Genomic DNA, 19,114 nt, shown 5'->3' with positions numbered 1-19,114 from the left:
TGATAAATTAATGTATTTTATAAAATGTCATAATACTGGGGCCCCCCTGGCACCATCTCACGGCCCCCAGTTTGAGAACCACTGTTCTAGGGCATTGTAAGGCACCTTTTTTTTAAGAGTCACTTTTCTTTTCTTGAATTAAAATATTCCTTACTAGAAGAATCGCTTTTCACATTTACATGTAGACCAATAATCAGAGTCTTTATCTTTACAGAATATTAACAAGTTTTTATCTTTACAGTATAAAAGTAAAATAACTGCCTTGTTCATTCTGGGAACCAGTAATCCTCATCAACCTTTTCCTGTTTTTCCTGTAGATTTTGGTTCCCAGAATGTTTGCATGAGGCTGTTATTTAAGTTTTATTCTTTAAAGACAAGGACTTGTAAATGTTTAATGTTGATTTAACTTTGAAAAAACTGTTGCCAGTAAATAACATTCATTTAAATCTACAGTAAGTTATTGGCAAACAGCTGCATAACCACAGCTAATTTTTTACAGTGTATCTTAAAATCATGCTACTGGTTTTCTCTCAAGACCTTTAGACCTTTTTGCTCCAGAACATCTGCTGTGTCTTTTCCCCGATCTGACAGTCTATGAGTATTAGTATGAAAGCCCCTCTCAAGAACCTCCTGCTTTCAGACCAGCTTTCATCTGTATCTAAAAATATTCTCCAGACAAAAACACGCAAACATTTAATTCAATTTCATTGACATACTGTCAAAGGCAACATTAAGAAAATATGTGCACTGTAAAAAAATTCCGTAGAAATTACAATGTTATTGCAGCTGGGTTGCCGGTAATCCACCGCAGATTCAAACTGATGTTATCCACTGGCAAGAGTTTGTTCAAAGTTAAATAAACCCCAAATACCAACAAGTCTTTATCTTTACAGAATGAAACTATACAATAACAGCTTCATGCAAAGCATTCCGGGACCCAGAAATCATCATCAACCTTTTTCAGTTTTTTCCTTCAGATTTTGTTTCCCAGAATGTTTTGCTTGATGCTGTTTTTTTTTTAGTTTTACTCTGTAAAGACAAAGACTTGTAAATGTTAAATGTCCATTTAACTTGGAACAAAATGTTGCCAGTAAAAAACAAATTTAAATCTACGGTAAATTACCGGCAACCCAGCAATTTCTACGGAATTTTTTTACAGAGTGTCTTAATAGAGGTTTAAAGTCAGGATGCATTGAAAACGCAGCCGTCGAAAGAAAAAACTAAATAAAAGTTTTCTCCAGCCCTCGCGTTAGTGCTTAGCACTCATATTTCACTCTCGCTGCAGTAAAGTTATACATGAATATTTATTTCTCTCTCCCTATCTCTCTTATACTGTAGATGTCCAATCTGTAATAGCAAGTGACAATAACGTAACATAACTCAATCTAACTGTGTTTTATGTTTGATTTATGTTTAGAAAAAAAAAAACAGGGAAAACACGAATAGCAGATCTAGGCAGGTGGAGCTGGGGGAGGAGGTGGGATAAGAATAAGCATGGTGCACTGCATTGAGATGAACCAAGATAGAACAGAATTAAATAGGTCATGTTGATAGGACAGGAAGATCAATTGGCTGTGTTGCCAGGTTTATGAGAACCAATCAGCTGCATGGAAGAGTTTCATGACTAAACTTGGTATATTCTACCCAGTAAAAAATGCTGGGTAGTTTTAATCCATTACTCTTAAAAGGAATGTGTTAAAATAACACATCTTGTGTCTAGTTAAGGACAACACATCTAATGTGTTGTCCTTAACTTAACACATCTCTGTGTAATTTTTGGAACAACACAGATTGTGTTGATTTAACACATCTTGTGTTGTGCCTTTTATTTATATGAACACAAAATCAACACGAAATGACACATAATGTGTTAAATAGTTTAACACAAAACAATGTGAATATTAACACATCCATAGAGTGATGTTGTGGACGAAATCAATTGTTAGTTTTAAATGGTAAATGGACTGCATTTATATAGCGCTTTCATAAATCTATGGCCATCCAAAGCGTTTTACAATTTAACCACACATTCACTCAATCATTCATACTCTGACGCTGGTGTCAGCATCGGGAGCAGCTGGGGTTAGGTTTCTTGCTCAGGGACACCTCGACACTTGATGAGGTGGAGCCGGGGATTAAACCACCAACCTTTCGGTTTGTAGACAACCTACATGAACCACTAAGCCACTGCCGCCCTTAAATAGCCTAGAATTTCTTCCAGTGGTTGGATTTGTCCATGTCTGACCCAGTTGAAATGCAAATCAACCAGCACACCAGTGGCGGCCGGTGACTTCTCTTCCGAGGGGCACAAATTTAAAATATGCGTTCGGTGCCTCATGTAAGCCTATGTGCATCATGCGTCATATCAAAATACATGCCTGCTGCACACGCGTCGAAAGGGTTCATGATAAAAAAAATGACGCTCACTTACTGTAACACTAAACTCGGATTACACATGAGATTAAAGTATCTGGCAAACCTGAGCATCTCTTTTATCATAAACCCTTTCGAAACATCTGCAGCAGGCACATATTTTAACATGACGCATGATGCACATAGGTTCACATGACGCACCAAACACATATTTTGACATGACGAGCCACACACATGATGGGCTAATTACGTGTTTTGATGAGCTTCGCATTGTTCGACTTTGAAAAAGAAGTCACCGGCCGCCACTGCAACACACTGCTATTTTTGTTCGTGAAGTAGTTTGATAAATTCTCATACTTTCCTGCATTTACACTTACCAGACACTTGCTTTAGAGAAAATACCCGTTTATGGATAAAAAACGATTAGTATTTGATTTTAAAGGGAGAGCTTCAGCATGTTTCTGTCAAGTGATGAATGTTTGGATGTGCGCTCAATACTTTATATTCATACTAGACCCAACCATGGGCTGAAACAAGCATTTTGTTGAAGTGTATATTTTTTTAAACTACTGATATAAATCATAACCATAAACTATGATATGATATATGATAATAAAATTGAATGTTAAAATATGTTATTGTTAATATATGTTTGTTTGTTAATGCCATTCCAACATCTATGGCTATATTCATGGCAAAAAAACAGTTAATGTATACACACAAGTTCATCTACACAAAATGCATATAGTGATGAAATGAAGTTTAACAGAAGAAACTGAAAAGATACAGTATTGTGCAGGACCCTTACAAAAATTTCCGATGATTTTTGTGGTAAAAGTGTAAGTAACCATTTTTTTATGTATTGATTACTATTTAGCAAAACTTCTGGACATTCTGGTTGCACCTGATTAAATTAGGTTTTCTTAAAATGAAACTAACATTAATTAAAATAAATTTAATTTTAAAGGCGGAGTCCACGATGTTTGAAAAACGCTTTGGAAAAGGAGACGGGCCGACTACCAAAACACACTTATAGCCAATCAGCAGTAAGGAGTGTGTCTACTAACCGTCATCCTTGCCGGGTTGCGTATGTGTGGGGCGGGTCTATCAACAGAAGGTCCAGATTCTATTGGGGTAGGGGCGTGTTTGTTTAGGTGATTTCAAATATCAACATTGGCTTTCAAACATCGTGGACTCCGCCTTTAAGAAAACCTTTTTTAATCATGTGCAACCAAAATGTCCATATGTTTTTTTTAGTGCAGTAACCATGTATTTTTTACTGTAGTAAACCATGGTTAATTTTCGTAAGGGTTTAAGAGAGAAAGCGCAGGTGTATATTTGGGATAACCAGCCATACTGTGATTTAATGAGGTGTCTCCAGTCCAGACCGACGCAAGATTAAACGGTTTATGTTTGTGTGTCATTGCTCGAAGTCGAAGATAGGGGTGGTCATAATGTAATGGCTCATTTGTGTATATTACAACTAGTGACGCATTACGATTAATCGCGATTAATCTATTGCCGAATAAAAGTTTTTGTTCACATCATATATGTGTGTGTGAACTATGTATAACTTTGTATAGATAAATGCAAACACGTGCATGTATATATTTAAGAAATGTTTACATGCGTATATACATTTGTATATTTATGTATAATTTGTATATAGATACTTAATATATAAATATATATTTTTTCTTAAAATTATACATGCATGTGTGCATATTTAAGCAATATCGCTCGAGTAGGAGTGTGATATAGCTCTATATCATCACGGCTGTGATTAGGCCAGAGGCACGAGGCCGCAGGCCGAGTGCCGGAGGCAATCACAGCCGTGATGATATAGAGCTATATCACACGACTCCGAGAGCGATATTGCTTTTATACAACAGTTCGACGGCACACGTTTGAAAAACGAAAACTAGAAAACAACAACGGAGTTATTTTAAAAGCCTCTTTGTTTGAGAACTACTTCTTCCGCCACGGATTTGAGGGCGGCCAGAATGACAGGTAAAACTTTCGGCTGCTTTGAAGCTCATAACAACTCAATGGACGGAAAAGCCGTTACTTTATATTACCGTTTTTTGGTCACAAAGTGTAGTTTTAAGATTAGTTCAGTCGAGAATGTATATGTATTATATTTAAATCTGCAGTCGATTAGTAAAGATAGCGCCTGTTTGAACGTTTGCTTAGTGAGATTCGGTACGAATGAGAACCAAAGCATGAGCGGACATCAGTGTTCACTCGCCCCGCTGACCACCGCCCTCTCTGGGCTATATCTCTGAAAGATATACCCTGGCTCTCATGTTGGCCTTGTTTGTTTATGATCGTCAAAATGAGATCAAATCAGCAGTATTTGGTGTCATGATCAAACTATTACTTGTTTTTTAATTCATATTTAGTGTCTTTTGTGTTGTTATTGTTTTGGCGCGAGGTAAAAGTTAATAAAACTACTTGTATAACGTTACTATTGCTTTCTCATTTATTCTTAACGTGATACGAGCACTCGATTATTATTATTAAACTTTGTTCTGGTCAGTACTATATAAAACGGTGTTTTATAAGTGTCAGAGATATGTTTTTGCATGCTGCTTATAAATATACCAGTGGCGATATCTCATAACATGTTTTAATAGTCAGGTCACGATAAAGTAAATGATCAATGTCCACATTTAAAAGCTGCGGTGCTTACCTGCAGTTCCACAGTGTTTTCGCGTTCTGATAAGAAATATAGCTCCAGAAAAAAAACGAGTGTTTATATTCCTCTTTCCAAGTGTTAATAATCCACACGATGTGACAAGACATTTCTCCCATTAACTGTAACGTAACATCCAAGAGCGCTGATCTTTGACGGAATAACTTCCGATTGGGGATTCAGACTGATTTATGAGCTAGTAAACTAATGAGACACACGGAGAGTGATTCAAACAGCGCGTCTGTGTTTTTCCATTCAGAGATGAGCCTGCTTAGGACCTCCATTCACTAGGTGGCGGAATAATACGAAAGGTGAAGCGGTTACAGTGCTGTTATCAGCACAATATCGCACAGGTCTTAGCCAATCAGATTCGAGAACCAGAAAGAACTGTTGTATAATTATATATACATAATTATTAAACAAAGTTCACACACACATATATGATGTAAACAAACACTTTTATTCTGCTATAGATTAATCGAGATTAATCGCTATGCATCCTTTATATATTGAAACATTTTCTGGAATCAAACATGACTGAAGTAAAAAAGAGGAAGAGAAAAGAGGAAGAAGTTTTATGGTGTGTCTGGTTTCTATATTTAAGGTGGAGGCAAATAAAGCAGTACATATAATTTCTATCCATTGCAAACAAACAACGCCATCTAGAAATGAATCAATACGGAGAGTTCATTCACCATAAGAAGAGAGAGAGAGAGAGAGAGAGAGAGAGAGAGGGAGAGAGAGAGAGACTCATAGTTGGCCGTCTTCCTAACGCAATCTGATTGGCTGAGTTGAAGTAGTGTGCCAGCGAGTTTTTGAGGAAGAGAAAGAGGGAGAGGGGGAGAGATAGAGAGAGAGAGAGACACTGCGTGTGTGTTTATAGAAGGACAAGTGCAGCAAAAAGAAGAAGGTCGCTCAGGGTAAGTTACGCTATTAATAAATGTATTAAAAATCTGAATCTAATTTCAGGCACATTCTTGGCAGCATTAAAACGAAATATTACTGTGTGAAAAATATCAGAAATAGGAACAAAATTCAATTTGATCTCTACTGCTGAATGTTGTTTCAAGATCAAAGTTAAATGAATGAAGGAGGTTTAGACAGTGTGGGAATGTTTATGTTAACATGAGATGGATTGCATGTTGAGTTTAGAGCATGTTTTAAACTAACTTGAGATCTGAAATAGACTAATGTAGCACTGCCTTTCTCTTTCTGACTCTGATGTTGTGCGATGTGTGTGTGTGTGCGTGTGTGTGTGTGTGTGTGTGTGTGTGTGCGTGTGTGTGTGTATACTGGCTTAACCTATATATTCAGTAAGGACTCAATGTCCTTTAAGTGTGTATTCAGATTTCAGGTCGCTACCACTGCATTATGTGTGTGCATGCATGTGTACGTGTGTGTGTGTGTGTGTGTGTGTGTGTGTGTGTGTGTGTGTGTGTGTGTGTGTGTGTGTGTGTGTGTGTGTGTGTGTGTGTGTGTGTGTGTGTGTTTGTGTGCGTGTGTGTTAATGAATCATGCACTTTATGATCTGAGAGAGACTCTTAAGTTGAGGTTTTCTGTATGGAGAGCATTTATTTATGTGCGTCAAAAGAAGAAGCACGTGCGTTTTTGCATCATACCTCTTCCGCTTACTTCAAAAGTAATAAGCATATCAACTCGGCGTTTAAAAAGATGTGGTCTCCTAGCAACGCAACACCCATGACGACCATGCTTGTCAAAAGAAATCAAAAGATGGGCGACTTTATCCCCCACCAGACTCCCTGACAGGCACAAGAATGAAGACAAATGTCAATCAATGAACGCAACGGCCACATTAAAAAAATATGAGCACATAAATACCACCTGTCTCATCTAAACAAGATTGATCCAATAACAAAGAAACACGTCATTTTAAATATTTTAAACAACATTTGTTTACCAGGTTGGTACAAGATAAACCGTATGCTCTTACAAGCAACAGTATTAGTAGTAATGCTTTTGCTGAGGCATTAAACTTTAAATTTTGCACTTTGTAAAGAAAAGTTGTGCTGTGTGCTATTGTACTTGAGTGACTGGATATTAAATTTTCACTTGCTGAATGATAAAACAGATTAAATGTATGGGCAAGGATCAGAAAAGATGTTATAAGTAGGATGAGTAAGCAAAAACATTGAATCATTTTCTCAAGAAGGATAAATGTTTGTAATATGAAGACTGTTACAGTTGTCAAAAAACAAATCGGTTCTCACTTTGACAACCCGGTAATTGCTGGAGAGAAAGTTTTAATATTTTATAATCTGTTTAAAGTTTAAGGTCTTGTTGCAGATGGTTTCTGGTGTGGCTGATGAGAAGAGCTAATCTTATACAGACCTGCAGTGAATATACAGAGAGATAGGATGAGAGTGAGAGAGGTGCTCAACCTGAACTTAATTTTAAAGACAGACAGGCAAAGATCTAAATTGATTTTCTGGGATGTATTTATGTAAAAAATCTGATGTTTTTTTGCAGAGGTGGACAGTAGTCAAGTATTTTAACTTTCTACTTAAGTAAATTTTTTTAAGTATTCGTATTTTATCAGGTTTTTTTACATTCCAAAGTATATCATCATCATTTTTACTCAGCCACATTTTATAAATATATACGTTTTTGTTTACCATGTAGTATTTAAAGGAATAGTCTACTCATTTTCAATATTGAAGTATGTTGTTGCCTTGGCTGGGAGTTGTTGATGCATCCCTCTGTCGTCTGTGTGCGTGCGCGTGGGCGCTGGAGCGCGCTGCGACGCTTCGATGGCATTTGGCTTGGCCCCATTCATTCAATGGTGCCATTTAGAGATGGAGTTGGAAGTGACAGAACACATCAGCGTTTTTCCTGTTTGGGACGAGTGGTTGTGCGAGCAAGTTTGGTGGTACAAGGTAGAACGTAGCGCTTTTCTGGGCGGATTTAGGGGGGGAGCTATGTTTTATGGCGTAATAGCACTTTTGGGAGTACTTCGACTCGGCGCAGTAACACCCTCCCTCTCCCATTATGAGAGGGAGAAGGGGAGCGGACTTTTTAGGCGAGTCGAAGTACTCCCAAAAGTGCTATTACGCCAAACTTGCTCGTATAACTACTCGTCTTAAATAGGAAAAACCTTGATGTGTTTGGTCACTTCTAACTTTATCTCTAAATGGTACCATTGAATGAATGGGGCTAAGCTAAATGCTATCGAAGCGTCGCAGCGCGCTCCAGCGCTTACGTGCACGCACACAGATGTCAGAGGGATGTATCAACAATTCTTAGTTAAGGTAATAACATAGTTTAATATTGAAAATGAGTAGACTATTCCTTTAAGTACACTGTAAAAAATACTTTGCTGCCTTTAAAATTTTTTGTTAAATCAACCCAGATTTACAAGTCATGTCAACAGAGATGAGTTGTCACAACTCATAGGGGTTGTGTACACCAAAACTTTTAAACGCGGCTGAAAACGCCTGGACAACGCCAAATGCCAGCTGTTTTTCAGCTGAGTGCCAGCTTTCTTCAGCTAAGCGCTTTGGTTGCTCTGATACGTCAGCTGTGAGATGGTTGGTTGCTGTGATACTTGTCCCGCCCCACCTCCACTGTGATTGGACGGCCGCGTGAGAACTGACATTGACGAGCTGAGCTTTTCTTCCAAAGTTGAAAATTTTTCGACTCTCGGTTTTCAGCGTGAAAGAAAACCGCTAGCTGCTGGCTTATTTGAAAAGCGGCGAGCTTCCATTAGAAACTATTGAAAACATGCGCCGGCCGCGGGCGTAAAAGATTTGGTGTGTCCAGCCCCATATAGTTGAGAAAAGTCAACTTAATTTTATAAGTTATAACAACACGCCTGTAGTTATAACAACTCATCTCTAGTCAAGATCAATAATAGTAAGTTGAAATGACTTGTAATTCTGAGTTGATTCAACAAAAAATTTTAAGGCAGCAAAGTATTTTATACAGTGTACATAAAACATCTTTCTTACTTTTCCTTAACTCTTTCCCCGCCAGCGTTTTGAAAGGATTAGTCCATTTTCTTAAAAAAAATCCAGATCATTTACTCACCACCATATCATCCAAAATGTTGATGTCTTTCTTTGTTCAGTCGAGAAGAAATTATGTTTTTTGAGGAAAACATTACAGGATTTTTCTCAGTTTAAAGGACTTTAATGGACACCAACACGTAACACTTAACTCAACACTTAACAGTTTTTTCAATGGAGTTTCAAAGGACTCTAAACGATTTCAAACGAGGCATAAGGGTTTTATCTAGCCAAACGATTGTCATTTTTGACACGAAAAATAAAAAATATGCACTTGCCAGCCAGCACCAGCATTTTTTATAATTTTACAAAAGTTTAATGCCTTCCAGAAAAATTTCTTCCATAAATATATAAACATACAATATATCAAATAAAAAAGACCCTCTGCTTTCAAACAAACAAACAAAATGAAGAAAAAAAACATATCATATCCTATCCTATCTTTATTTGTTCTCTTTTAATAATCTCTCAAATATGGGTAGGTTTCTTCGAAAGTACAAATTTTTTTTAGCAAAAAGCTGAGATAATTGCATTTTTGTAAAGGACTTTTGTTAGAGATCAGATTCAGAGTGTTGATCAAAACATACACAGAGTTTTTACTGTTTTTGGATCAGTGAATGCTTCAGTGTTTTATAAGTTGGTTTAGGGCACCACCTAGTGGATAATAGCGGAAATATAGATTGACAAAAACTCGTCATTGGCAGGGAAGCATTTTCTCATAATTGTTGAGATAACTCGAGATAACTCTTTCTCCGCCATTGACGAGTTATATAAAAAGGGCATTTTACTTGAGTAAAAGTATGAAAGCATACAATGTAATTATGTATTAAATTTCATATAAGTAATATGAAGGAATAAGCTTTTTACCCGAACCTGACGTGCATAATTCTTTTTTTAAAAGAAAGACACGACCCGGGACAAACCCGAGAAAATTAGACCCGGGTCCAACCCGAACCCAACTGGACCTGAAGTCAACGGCACCGATGTGTGCATGTGCAGTCTGCAGCCCCGCATCCACCAGTCAAGACAGAAAGAAATCCCGGTGGCCTCGCAACCAATTTGGAGACCAGTTGGCAAACAGAGGGGGGACTGGAAAAGGACATTGACGCACACACGCGAGATAGTTTGGGTCGTCTCGGGTCCGTTTGGCAAAAAAGCACATTCATTTTAAATTACCCAAGACCCGATGCCGCTATTATTATACGCGACCTGTGTTTGAGGCACACATGAAACTTTTAGACCCGAACTCGCTTTGGTCTCGGGTTGGACTCAGGTTTTGGGATCTAAGTGGACCCGTGAAGACCACTACTGTCCACCTTTGCTTTATTATCTCTTTGGTCTCTCCTAGAGATTACGACTTTTGCAGATATCTCTGATATTTCTCTTAAAGAATAAACCCTAATAATATAACATTTAATTTCTCTAGAGATTAAGACAAAGTCTAATTAGGTTTTTAAATGATCTACTCTGAACTATGACATCCAAGTTTCAATTATCCCAATTAAGGTTTTAAAAGGAAACTGAAAAGCACACCAAAACTGTTCAAGATAAATGATTAAGGTAAATTATTATTTACCGAAAAGCTTATTTTTGTGCACAAACCATAAACATACTATGTACAGAAAGGTTATGGCATCATTGATGTGGACCCTGCAGGCATTTCATGAACATAAATCAGATGTCAGAGCTTCTGCAGAAGAGAAAATAAGTAAACAACTTCAGTTTGGTCTGTGTATGACATAAAACTTTTGCATACAGTACTCATACTTTAATGATCATTTAATAGTTATTTGTATTTTATTATATGGTGGGTCATTCTTGTCATGCAGAAAACCTAATGTTCTTGTGTAATATAAGGCCACATTTTTCTATAAAAGCAAGATCAGACTTTTAAAATGTTTAACTTTATTAACTTTATTATTTTAAAGTTATTAACAGAATGGAAACCAACAAGATGAAAATGAAGAAGAGCTTCAGTCCATCTGTGGTGAGATTCTCTGTGACTAAAAAACACAGGAAAAAATATGAACTTCTGCCCTCGCAAACCAAAAGTTATCAAAGCTAGATCAAGAATGTCTTTTCCAGTTTTGTGTGACATGCGGTAAGCGAATGGACCGTGGGCTGGAAACAAAGAGCTAAAGATAGCCATTGTTCAGTGATTGACAGGAGCAATGCCATGCAAATGTCAACTGTACCAAGTTTTACCAAAAGTTTTTAACCATACTCTGATCTCAGGTGTCAATATTTAGTGGTGTAAAGATCAACGTGAGGTCTCTAAATAAAAAAAAGTAAATTATTTTCTATAGTTTGATTAAGTGCAGCTTTTAGAATCCTTACATCCATAACGGAGAAATGTCACATCCATAATGTTGTCTCTTCCTCATAAATGCCCACATGAAAATTTAAATAAAAAATATTATTAGTTTTTTGAAGAGCCACCTCTTCTTCATTTTGGGTATTATTGCATCTGGTTTATACATTTTAATTAATTAAAATTAAATGTACAGTATATTTCTCTATGTAAAATATAGTAAAGACTGATAATAAATAGTAAACATGAGTATAGACTGCTTTTTTTCTGACGTCTGGACTCTAGTGGTTTAGGAAAAAATAAACAGATGGTTCAATAAATTGGTAATAAATGCATGAGAATTTATATTTAAATTTTTGACTGAAAGTGCCACATATAACGCAGGAGTTGCTCACAGTAGGGGTGAGCGACATTTGGGAAATTGGCATTGCTATATTTATTTTTTTTTTGCAATGCGTATTGCGATATGAGAAATACTGTATGCCTTGCATTTATTTTGCCAACTTGACGAAAATAGTTGCGTAATGGTTTTGCACACCTTACAACACGGTCAAGTGACCAGACCATGACCGTGTTATTAAAACCTTCTCTCAAACCGTATTAATTGCTAGCACCATGCCTTTTGCAAGATGAAATGTTATAGAATCTGTGATTTCTCTCTGCCGTTCAAAACTGTTCTTGTATGGTATAACACTGTCATCTGAAATAAATGATCAGCATCTGTATGTTCTGCGATGTGAATACTGAAGATTGTGCACATTGCAATGTATGTGCTGAAACAATATATTGTTTTGCACTCCTAAATGATGGGTAACACCAAGGGGTCAACTTGAGTTAATACCAGAAAACTACAAAGAACTTATCAAATCCATTGCCAATGCTAAATCCAAATTATGTCACTTCCTCGTAGGGCTGTCACGATTATGAAATTTGGCTGACGGTTAATTGCCAAATAAATTGTTGCGGTAATGACGATTAATTGCCTGTGTTAGGACTTTGACGATTATGACGATTAATTGTCTTTTTTTGCTTTGACATTTAATTCTCATAAAAAATTTTTGTTCATGGAATAATTTTCACACATTGATTTGATTATTTAAATTACATCTTTTGCCTTATGACTGTAGTGGCAGCAAAAAAATAAATTCCTTACAGAGCCTTAAGAATAGTATCCTTTACTTCCCTAAATTTAAAATTGCTGTTTTGAAAATGTATGTTTTACCAAAAGTTTTGCAGCATTTCTGAATGTTGATTTTTTACTGTATTGAATTGCTTTTCAATGTATCACGTTACACTGTCAGTTAAGGGGCGCCAACTGATACAGTCTCATTTATACAAACTCTGCAGGCCCCCCCTTGTGTTTTTAAAGAGAAGTGCAATTATTGCGGTGATCTGAAATCATCGCGATGAGGTCAAACAATCGCAATGTGACGATTATTTAATCATTGTGACAGCCCTCCTTCCTCGTTAATGATGTCATTACATGATACAACCTAAAATGGACAACATTTCCAAGACCACGTTTCGATTAAAAATAGCGCTTACCGTATTTTTCAGACTATAAGCCGCGTTTTTTTCATAACTTGGCTGGTGCTGCGTCCTATAGTCAGGTGCGCCTTGTAAGTCAGTATTAATTAATTTTGACATTTATGAGGCAAGAGACATCATTACCGTCTACAGCCGCAAGAATCCGCTATATGCTGCTCCTGTATTTATGTAATTCAATGAATTTAGTGATGCGGAATGACAAGTCTGCAAACTTCATGCTAGTTGGCTTGTTCGGTTAATTTACACTATTCAACCTTCCAGGTAAGTTCTGTATGCTATGGTTTATCGTTTTAAATAACTGATAATATTACTTTAACGTACAGATATCTATTCAGCGTGCTGTTCTGTCTGCTATTGTTTAGTTGAATAACTTGCCTTTCCAGATTAAATGTCTGCTCTTCGGCTTGGATTTTGTGAAATAATTTTCTAAATAAACCCGACATATATTCCACTGTGACTTATGTTATTTCATCATAATGATGCATTTTTGAAAAATGCGGCTTATACTCTGGTGTTGCTTATAGTCAGGAAAATACGGTATATATAAAAAGGAAGAACTTAAAATATGTGTCAGTGGAGAAATTACAAAAATCTCAACATTTAAAAGTACTACTGAAAAAGTAAAATACTTTAAAACATAGCCGTGATAATGTAAATAAAGAAAACTACCTAAAATCCTTTCGAACTTTAAAAAAGTTAAGGGGGGGGGGGGGGGTAATGCTATTTCATGCATTCTGACTTATTGACACAATTTAAAAGTTGTAATCCTCATGCTAAACAAACTAAAGGGTCAAAAAAGCAGTTGAGCGTGAGTGTTTCTGAGCTCCAACCGGGTGATGAGTCGCAGGCGGTAAGTAAATCTGCTTCAAATATCTGTGTTATGTTGGAAATTGGCGCATTAGTGCATAATGCAAATGACACAAACACGTAGTGAATCATAAGTTATCCAGAGAGTAGGATAATGTTTTGTATGTGTTGCTTGCTCATGATTCGCTCCTCCCGCTGTACGCCTCCAGAGGATCGTGTTATTCCGGAAACAATCACTAGATCTGATCTGTCTTTTATAAATCTGTTAAAACTGAAGACTCTACTCAGATATAAAGGATGTAATACTACTCTATAGGTACTCAAGATTAACATGAGATGAGCAGAAACCGCGTGCGTAATGGGAGCTTTAAGAGGGTGAAATATAGAAATCTTATTGAGAGAGGATATTAATAACTTTAAGTCACACAAACACACACAGAGCATGAGAACTGTTTAGACGAATGGGACAGAACAAGTAGCTATGCCCACATATGGACTGAGCTTTCTGGAGAAGGGCAACAGCTGAATTCGTGTGGGTTTGAAGGATGCATTTTTTCAAACAGAATATTAATGCCCGTCCAAGAACGTGCTTGTGAAGTCTTATGTCATTCTGAAAGGAAAGAGTGTGTTTTCTTTGAACACTGAACAAAGCTAATGTGTGTAGAAATGACATTATCACTGCCGGGGCTTTGATCATTATGTGCTGTGTGTGTACAAGACTGACATGAGCGTTAGACCATTGTTTCTCTTTCAACTTTCTGCCCAACACACCATCATAATCGTCTATGTGAGTGTCTGTGACAGCGTTCGGTTACTCTGCAATTATTTATCTTTAACAATATCAACTTGCAGCTAAACTTCCATTAAAACAGAACAAACAACCACAATCATGCAACCCACACTTTCTCGATTTCACAAAGACGCAAACGCTTTAAATGAAACCTGCACCATTTATCGACTTTACAACTTGCAGTCAGGCTACAAGCAACCCGTAATTTAAAATGCCTTAGTCAAGCTACTGTGTTGAAAAAAAAAATCAAGCCATATTTGATATTGCTATAAGAATCTGTACTACAGGTGCTACATATAAGAATGTAGATAATTTCTTCAAAATATTCTACATATCTAATTAAAATGTAAATAAACTTAATTTATGTTTAATTTAAAATAATGACTGATTTCAACCAGGTTTTACAAACAATCTAAGCATCTCTGTTCTTTTAAAACAGGAGGAAGTGGGCAGAACATGCAGCATCCCATTAGGACCAGAAGAGGGCGACAGACTTCTGTCTAACAGAGACCACACAGATACAGGCAGAAAAAAGAGGGTGAAAGGAGACACTTATGCTAAATTATGGAAGGCCATCGGGATTATAACCCTTTAAATGTCCTGATCTGTAAACAGTACACATTTGCTGGGCAATCTTACTTACAGTGCATCAGCGTGTGCTTTCCTTGGGAATCAAATCCATGATATTGACCTTTGAGCTACAGAAACATTCCCATCACCACCAAACCTGTGGACAGAGATAAACCCATAATTTGTGAGTTTTATACACAAGTACACACGCTTACAAAATGACATCACAAGTGGCATTAGCTGTGACGCTATCTGCTCTGATTCTCCTCACTGTCTGTGGCAATATATTGATTTGTCTGGCTGTGTATGTTACTAGACGTTTGCGTAACGTCACCAACTGCTTCATTGTGTCACTAGCAGTTACAGACTTTCTACTGGGCGCTCTCGTGCTCCCGTTCTCGACCCTCTACCAAGTCACAGGTGACTGGCCGCTGGGCGGGCACTTCTGCAACATTTACGTCTCTTTGGACGTCATGCTATGCACTGCGTCCATACTCAATCTCTTTGCCATTAGCTTGGACCGTTATTTTGCGGTGACCTCTCCTCTGCGCTACCCAATGCTGGTGCTTCCATGGCGTGTCGGTGCGATTTTAGCGACGATCTGGTTAGTTTCAGTGGGCGTGTCGTTCGTACCCATTCACCTGGGTTGGAATACTAGAGACTTGAGCGTGCAAAATATACGAGAAGGGGACTCTACACGAGATTGCCGTTTTGAGCTGAACCCGACGTATGCGGTGGTCGATGCCCTCGCTACGTTTTATCTCCCCCTAGTGGCCATGTGCTGGAGTTACTACAGAGTGTTCCGCATTGCGAGGGCGCAGGCGAAACGGATCATCTCAACCCACCGAGGGCTGAAAACGGGTGTGACGGTGTTAGCCCTACGCGAACACAAAGCCACGGTAACGCTGGCGGTGGTGCTTGGCGCTTTTGTGGTGTGCTGGTTCCCGTATTTTACCTTTTTCACCGTGATGGGGATTCGGAAAGAAGAGAACCCACCGCGGACGGCGCAGTCGGTGGTGCTTTGGCTCGGGTACGCAAACTCTGCGTTAAACCCCATACTTTATGCTACGCTCAACAGAGACTTTCGATCGGCATACTTCAAGCTGCTTTGCGGAGAACGAGGATGTAAAATTGGGACCAAAGCAATTGTAGTTACAATGGAGGAGGGGCTTATAAACAGACACGCCCCTTTGACAAACAGGGTGGGTCTTTTGCCTAGAACCTGTGTGCTGCTACAAGAGACCGAAAACAGACAGAGTACAGAAAACAGCACAAACGGCTCTACGGTCACCATCATAGCAAACAATGAAAGGTATAAGATAATACAACATGAAAACATTCACCACAGAAACTCTTGGGATAGTTCACACAAGAAAATCTGTCATTTACTCACCCTCAAAACTAATTTGTTGTTCTTCTTTCTGTGTGATATTAAAAGAAAAGGTATAGACGGTTTTATCAGTAACAAAATTAGCAAACTTAGAAAGCTTTCGTGGAACAAATATAACGTTCGGTAAACTCCACAAAGAATCAACTTTTAGAGAGCTTATTTCTGATAACAAAGCAAAATAAAAACAAATTATAGCTAAAGCACATCAAAAACTAAACTTTATGTTAACATTACGGTGTTAAATGTGTACTTAATATTGTATACAATGTTAACTACAGATCGGTTGCTAACCTCTTCACCTAGCGCCGGTGATCCATGATCGCAGTGACTCCCCCTCGTCTTTAGGAAACCAAAAAAATTGTTATTTTTGACGACTTATTTGTACGAGATTTCAGTTCAGCCACTAACCAAACCATTAAACAAAGGCCGGAAGTTAAATTACGTCCAGACGCGTCACCGCGACAACGTGAATGCGTGTGTCAGATGAAACCCCCTGAAGTTTAAATGATATAACATTAACTTGTGTTTTTATTTTATTTTTTTCAATGTTTTTTTTTTCTCCAAATAAATCAGTAATGTATGCGTTATAAAAATATTAAGCAAAATTAATTAATTTAAGACCATCTCTCCACCTGCCTTTGTAACCGCCCACTTCTATGATTGACAGCTTACATGCTGCTGGATAATCGCACCGCAGTTTCACTAGCGAACACAGCTTCTCAAGGGCTCTTTTTAATCACATCGTGTGTTTATTCATGTTAAAGACATCCAAATGATCAAAAAGGCACAATAATAAAAGTTTTAGCACTAATAGAAGCATATAATTGACGCACTGTCAAACTATTAGCACAGACTAACACATGCTCTCGTGTAGATCTCCCGATTTTGTCATGAGCAATGTAATTTAAAATTCATGGATGGTGTCATCATTAAGTTACCGGTTGCAAAATATGTTACTTACAGTTTGAGCGATTCTTGTTTGGTCCAAAACACATAACTGTCACACAAGCAGCGTTAATATGACAGGAAATTTGACGTCAAGAAACCTTGCAAAGACGCATGTTTTCCTCAGCCAAAAGTACAACATTTGTACGACATCGCAATCTTAATTTTTTATTAAAAACGTATCATTGTTGTACACAAAAAAAACACATATCAATTCACTCCTCAAACAAACGCCAGTGGGCGGGGCCAACAATACGATCATATCTGCGCGTATGACGTCACAGAACTAGTTCAGACTCCAATCTCAATCGAATTGAGATGGGTTTTATGTTCTTTTTTAAGTATGTTTTTTACTTTTGTTTGAGCTTGACAGATTTGTTCACTGTTAAATGTTCTGCATTACGAATTCTTAATTTTTTGTTGTTGTTGTTTAAGAGATCAAACACAGGATGCAGAAATATGATGGTGAGAAAATAACATGCATTTTTGGGTGAACGATCTTTTTAAACATATAGTTTGTTCTAAAGGACTTTCTCTCAAAGTATTTCAATTTTTTTCTTTTAGTAGGCCATGACTTTTGAAATTGGCACCATGTCTACCTCAATAATGCCATTAGCGACCCATCTTGAATGAATCAAGCTTTATACAGGTAAGATATGAGGCCAGTCTGATGAATCAGATCTGATATGCAAATGCAAAATTTAACAAAACAATCAATTTTTGTTGCAGGTGAAGATTCATGTAGCCTTTTTCTGTTAGATATTTTTCATCAAACTTTAAACCTACATGGACACTTGGCCATCCAAAATCATCTCAGTCTAGGCTGGATTCAGTGGTCATTTCTATGTGTTCCTCTGGGAAAAGCTTCTGGAAGAAAGAGAACAAAAACTTTATAATGCCCTATCAGTACACACAGCAGAACTCCATAAAAATGCAGATGCAAAAATCTTTTTGCAGCTAAAATGTCTTTTTGACGCCTTCTAGTGGTGATGGGTGGTAACACTAGATAATGTAGGAAAGAGTCCAATTACCTCAGATTTAAAGGCAAGTACACACAGAAGCACCTGAGGACTGCAGAATTCATTTCTTGCTATTACATTTTGTGCTTTTTTCCACGGTGGATTTACAAATTTATATATTATGCAGTCAGATTCCAGCAGGGGTCTCAAACTCAAATTACCTGGGGGCCACTAGCCAGTTGCTGTTTTTCAACAGGGCCCATTCAACAGCTGCAACAAATAAATGTTTTTACAAACATGAATTATAACTGGTATGATTATTGGCACAGTTAGTATAAAACTCAGAAAACACAAGTAACCAAACTTTTTTACTTTGTTGTCTTCAGCAAGGATACAACTGTGTGTTTATATTAATGTTTTAGGTCAGTGATGAGCTATTTGTAATAAACAGTACTGTGCAAAAGTCTTAGGCCACCATGCCATAATTAGATTGGTTGTTTTTGCAATGGTATAGTGATCATTTATAATTGTTTCTCAGTCTCTTTGATGGAATACATCCAGAAAATACAGGAAATGTGTAAATAGTATTAAAAACTGTATAAAAATGTAATCTGATGTGTCAAGTTTTTATGGTAAACTCCCACTTAAGCAATAGCAAGAAACTGCAGGATCTCTTAAACCTAAATAAAATTACAGTACATCCT

At 37.4% G+C, this 19,114-nt stretch overlaps 1 protein-coding gene and 1 long non-coding RNA gene across 8 annotated transcripts; one reads left to right on the top strand and one right to left on the bottom strand.

Annotated features, from left to right (window-relative positions):
• Window positions 1-537: 537 nt before the first annotated feature.
• On the bottom strand, window positions 538-17,596 carry LOC129422102 (uncharacterized). Of its 3 annotated transcripts, XR_012358017.1 has the most exons (4): window positions 16,798-16,918; window positions 16,510-16,537; window positions 15,190-15,273; window positions 538-658 (listed from the first exon to the last, which is right to left on the bottom strand). It is a non-coding gene; the product is annotated as an uncharacterized lncRNA (long non-coding RNA). The 3 variants fall into 3 exon arrangements; XR_012358015.1 differs by lacking the exons at window positions 16,510-16,537; window positions 16,798-16,918 and adding an exon at window positions 17,468-17,596; XR_012358016.1 differs by lacking the exons at window positions 538-658; window positions 16,510-16,537; window positions 16,798-16,918 and adding exons at window positions 6,552-6,828; window positions 17,468-17,596.
• hrh2a (histamine receptor H2a) lies at window positions 5,817-18,712 on the top strand. Of its 5 annotated transcripts, none has more exons than XM_055177798.2 (5): window positions 5,824-5,988; window positions 14,986-16,428; window positions 17,887-17,916; window positions 18,019-18,100; window positions 18,181-18,712. In XM_055177798.2, the coding sequence occupies exons 2-3, from the start codon at window positions 15,335-15,337 to the stop codon at window positions 17,912-17,914; spliced, it is 1,122 nt and encodes a 373-aa protein (XP_055033773.2). In that variant the 5' UTR covers window positions 5,824-5,988; window positions 14,986-15,334; the 3' UTR covers window positions 17,915-17,916; window positions 18,019-18,100; window positions 18,181-18,712. The 5 variants fall into 5 exon arrangements, with proteins under 5 accessions (XP_073710543.1, XP_073710542.1, XP_055033773.2 ...); XM_055177797.2 differs by having other exon boundaries at window positions 5,825-5,988; window positions 18,016-18,100; XM_073854442.1 differs by having other exon boundaries at window positions 5,817-5,988; window positions 14,986-17,916.
• Window positions 18,713-19,114: the final 402 nt, after the last annotated feature.

Source organism: Misgurnus anguillicaudatus, chromosome 16 (assembly GCF_027580225.2).
Source record: "Misgurnus anguillicaudatus chromosome 16, ASM2758022v2, whole genome shotgun sequence".
NCBI lineage: Eukaryota > Metazoa > Chordata > Actinopteri > Cypriniformes > Cobitidae > Misgurnus > Misgurnus anguillicaudatus.
The sequence above is the reverse complement of the archived record's forward strand: the minus strand, read 5'-3'. Positions and strand labels throughout refer to the sequence as shown.